This window comes from Alosa alosa, chromosome 9 (assembly GCF_017589495.1).
Source record: "Alosa alosa isolate M-15738 ecotype Scorff River chromosome 9, AALO_Geno_1.1, whole genome shotgun sequence".
NCBI lineage: Eukaryota > Metazoa > Chordata > Actinopteri > Clupeiformes > Clupeidae > Alosa > Alosa alosa.
This window is the reverse complement of record NC_063197.1, coordinates 26,653,213-26,658,212: the sequence shown is the minus strand read 5'-3', so window position 1 is coordinate 26,658,212 and position 5,000 is coordinate 26,653,213. Positions and strand designations below refer to the sequence as shown.

Sequence of the window (5,000 nt, the reverse complement as noted above, 5' to 3'; positions counted from 1 at the left end):
ATGCATTTTTCATTATAAGTGCAGAGCAGACGTAGCTCATAAATGGGCATGATCATTTTTACAATGCTGAAGGAGAGAGAGAGAGGGAGAGAGAAAGAGAGCTCACATACAGAGCTCACACACGCACACACACACACACACACACACACACACACACACACACACACACACACACACACACATGCCCCATACACCCTGAGCACAGTCTCTAAATGAGAAATTGAAAGCTGCTCGGGGCCTACCTGAAGTTGAACAAATGCCTTACAGAAGGCAGAGCCAGCCGTCAGCGCAGGTGTGCTGAAAGCACACACATGCCTGCTTTATAATCTCAAGGCCCAGTGGGGCCTGGGAAATGTAGTTCGGGGGCAGACGGTATTACGAGAATTCATTATAAGAAATGATTACAATGTGCCGGCTGTTTTCAACAGCACAAGAGAATGGTTTATACAGTGTGTATGGTAAATGTGATCACAGGCAAAAGTCAGCGATGGAATTCTGTGCGGTCTCTTGTTTGCTTCTATGAGTATCTTAGATGAGAGCTATGAATCTCAGCTATAATTATCTGCACAGTCCTGGGGATGGAAGTATACTCTACATGATAATTCTACTTATTTCTTCCATTCAACATGTTGCGCCAAATATCATAAGACACATGTGTGTCTTTTAAAATATGATTGTTTGGGAGGCTTTGAAAAGGGCTAGTTTTAGTGATGGCAATGTACGCCGTGTAGTTATTTTTTATTCTGTTTAGATTCAATTTGGTTTCATCTTTTTGTTTTTGCCCTTTCAAAAAACACATTTATTTAATTTCACCCTCACATGAAGCCTTAAACCTTTTGGAAAACTCCAGAAGAAAAGTAAGACTCCTCCTCATGGGGGGAGCCAAACTCAATGAGAGCTTTGATCTGTATGCAGAGTCACTTTGAAAGTTTTTTTTTTTTTTTCTGGAATACTGTACAGTATTAACCTGAAGATCTCTTGTAAAACAGACTGAAGACCTTAAACAAAAAAATCAAAGATGTTTCTCCATTAGTATTCGACCACCACTCTACAGTGCGGAGAGAGGGAGAGTGTGAGAAGAGACAGGAAGAAGAAGAAGACAGTGAAGAGAAGCATCAAGCTTATGTTTCAGACACTGACTAAGTGGGTGGGCACAGTCAGGGGGTTCTTTTTTTAAAGGTGGGCCCCTGTTGACAGGGCAACAGGGATACCCGTGGCAGTGAAAAGGCTGGCGTACCACCCTGCCTGTCATGGCTGGCCTCTGATGCCCGGACTCACAGGGCGGGCCTGTCCCCTCCCTCGCCTCCTGGCCCTTTTGTCCCCTTTTGATGACCCGTGCGAGTCGCGACAGCAGCCTGCCAAGCCCTGACTGTAGGAGGGCAGACGGGGGCGAAAGGCCCCTTTGATAGCACCAGGGCTGGAGACCAGGAGCACTGACAGGTCCCTTTGTAGAGTCTGTCTAGCGTCTCTCTGTGCACACGTCTCTGACAGTCTTTTTGTAGCGTTTGGCATCCCATTGTTGGGAGATGGAAGGGGCATGGTGTTTTATCTCTGAATGGTCATGGGATCACTGTAGTTTTTTTTTTTTTTTAATGATGGAATCTGCATATTTGCCCCCACACATATCTTCTGCCCCCTTTCAGTCAGAGGTCTCGATATGAAGCATGGTGGTGCTTTGACACACAAAAAAAAGGTCAATGTGCGATTTTGGACTGCATTCATAGGATGGGATCTTTGGGGATGGGATAGTTGTGTCTTACTTTAGTTGCTGTTGTTGTTCAATTCCTGATTAGCTTTGTGAAATGCCCATATCCACGTGTCCCTATTATGGCCTTACATTTCATAAACATCACCCAAACAGTCAAAACATACCCAGGAAAAATGGAAGATATCACAGAAAAAAAATTCAAGGTTTCATATTAATGACCTTGAGTGCTGTAGACCACAGTTCCTGTAGAAACAGCTTATTTGTCACAGTTCTGGGGCTTTTTCTCTTGTTACTCCTGATGCTGTACAATGTGCTGAAAATGACCTTATTCTGAAATGGCACAAGTTCATCCATATGTCAATCCCATATGACAACATACAGTATTCATATGAAGCCAAGGAAGACACATTTCTTTCAGAGAAAAATGAAGTAAAAACTCACTTTGTTTCTCTCTCTTTCTCTTTCTTTATCCCTCTTTCTCTCTCTCTCTACCTCTCTCTCTTTCTCATTGTATTATATCCTGTATCAACCAAAACAAGGTTTGTGAAGTATAACAGGAAAACAGGGAGATCAAAAATGTCAGTTTTTTTCCTCATTCTTTGAACGTTTCCCATATTCAATGCACTCTCTGACTCTCTTTTACACACACACATTCTCTCTCTCTCTCCCTCTCGCTCTCCCCCCCCCCTCTCTCTCTCTTGATACAGTGTGTAATGATTAACAGAGTGAGGGGCATGAGAAAAAGCCAGCAGTGACAATAGCCATGTTGTTACTTTGTCCATCTCCTCACACGTCAGCAACACCCAGCATTTCTGTCCCACGAATTACTCCCCCACACAGGGGAATCAATGTGTGTGCATATGTGTGTCTATTTGTGTATGTGTGTGTGTGTTGTTGTTTGAGTGTGTGTTGGTATGTGAAATTAGTCTCTCTCTCTCTCTCTGTGTGTGTGTGTGTTTGAAAGAGACCGTCCTAACTGGCAACTTAATCAGAGTGAATAATGATACTTGTGACCACTGCTGGACACAGCAGCAGAGCAAACAGATAAATTAGCAACTGTGACAAATGGAGAGGGAGTCTCCATTAGGACAAGACACAGAGACATGACAGAGAAGGAGGGAGGACCAGGGTAGAGTGAGAATCCCCCCCCCCTTCCCACCTCTCCCCTCCCCTCCCCTCCCCTCCCCTCCCTCCCGCCCCTCCTCTCCTCTCCCCTCCTCTCCTCTCCCCTCTCCTCCTCTCTTCTCCTCTCCCCTCCCCTCCTCTCCTCTCCTCTCTCCTCTCCTCCTCTCTTCTCCTCTCCTCTCCTCTACTCTCCCTTCCTCTCCTCTCCTCTCCCCTCTCCTCCTCTCTTCTCCTCTCCTCTCCTCTCCTCTCCTCTCACCTCTCCTCCTCTCTTCTCCTCTCCTCTCCTCTCATCTCTCCTCCTCTCTCCTCCTCTCTTCTCCTCTCCTCTCCTCACCCCATGTCCCCCTCCACTCTCCTCTCCCCTCTTAGGGCAAAAGTTTGCCTACCTGTTTCTCTCGCTCTGTCAGCGTACCGTTATTCATCGGCTGTTTGAGTAGAGAGAACGCCCGGCTTCTTTGGAAATGGAGTTTTGGCAGTGTGACGAAACTCTATTTGGCACAATGACTCATTTATCAGGGCCGAGTACGAAACACAAAGGTTTTTATGTTCCACGGCTTCCCCACTCTCTGTGACTCACCAAAGCACATGAGTGTGGATGTTAATATTTGAAACTCCTGGTATTGGACAGGCAGGAATGCTTTAAGGAAGGAAAGGAGTCTACAGAATAACGCTCAATGCCTCTACACACAAAGATCCATTCGTCATTGACACGAGTTCCAAATACAAAACAGCAGCCACAATATTTTTTTTTACACACACGTGATGATTAAAGTTGAGTTTATTTACCTCTGACGTTAGTGGCAGATTGTCAAAGCTGCTTTTCTTGACCTGGGCATCAATAACACTGTTCCTTATCCTCCTGGTTGATCTCTTTATACAAAAGTCAATCAGTGATCAATCTTTGGTCATATTTGTCTTTGGAATAGCTAGGCAGAGCACCACTCACTGGTCACTCATCCCTGTCCTCTTCTGTCCTTTTCCTCTGCCAGGTTGACGACCAGATGAAGCTCTTGCAGAACTGCTGGAGCGAGCTCCTCATCCTTGACCACATCTTCCGACAGGTCCTGCATTCCAAGGACAGCTCCATACTCCTGGTGACCGGCCAGCAGGTGAGGTCTCCCGTCTATCTCCCCAGCACATCTAACCACACACACAAACACACGCGCGCACACACACACACACACACACACACACACACACACACACACACACACACACACCCGCTGGCTCCCCATCATGGCCGCCTCTCACGTCGTGCCCGACGGTGGATCATTGGCCTTTAAAGTGCTATCGACTCCTGCAGCCCCGGCGCAGTCACCACTCCATTAAAAATAGATTACGCTTATAGGTATAAGCTTAATGTGACCAGAATAATCAATGGTGCATTGCTTATCAGGACCTTCTGTGAGAATAAATAAAGCTGTTGCTTGGTTAGGCATGCAAGAGTCATAGCTAAAGACTGTGTGTGTGTGTGTGTATAGGGGGGTATATGAAGAGAGTGTAAGAGGGGCAGAATGTAGGTGTGTGTGTGTGTGTGTGTGTGTGTGTGTGTGTGTGTGTGTGTGTGTGTGTGTGTGTGTGTGTGTGTATGTGTGTGTGTGTGTGTGAGAGAGAGAGAGAGAAAAGGATGTGAAAGAGAGGGAGGGAATATAATTTTCCTTTAACAAGAGCCTCAGAGGAGTTGTATCTGGACTCATGCCTCCGGCTCCTGCTAAAATCTCCACTCTCAGCTGCAGGACTTTAATTTCTCAGTCCGTGTCTTCAATGCTCTGCCACCGCACTCACTCCCACGGACACACACACACACACACAGTAGATACATACATACATACATACATACATACATACAGTACATTAACACACCCACTCACATACACATAAACAAATTCAGAAACTGACCTCACACACACACTTTCTCAGGCAATCATCAAGTGCACACATACAACATGTACATACACAAATACAATGCTCTATACAAGCAATACATTAATATGCAGTGGCTTACAATTCAGCCCCACTGAAAGTCATCACTGTTTAAACAATAAAAAAAAGAATCTTGCATATAATGTCCCATCAGTATTCTTATCCTTTAGTACAGTATGTTTTCAATGATAAAATAAGTGTCTTTGTCTGCTAACATTAAACATAAATAAATAAAAAAATG

At 45.2% G+C, this 5,000-nt stretch overlaps 1 protein-coding gene across 1 annotated transcript in view; it reads left to right on the top strand.

The window, feature by feature from the left end:
- Positions 1-5,000, top strand: part of nr5a2 (nuclear receptor subfamily 5, group A, member 2) — a 64,467-nt gene that overhangs the window by 28,512 nt on the left and 30,955 nt on the right. The window contains exon 6 of the mRNA XM_048253019.1: positions 3,826-3,945. Coding sequence (XP_048108976.1) covers positions 3,826-3,945 — 120 coding nt within the window. The remainder of the gene's footprint in view (positions 1-3,825; positions 3,946-5,000) is intronic.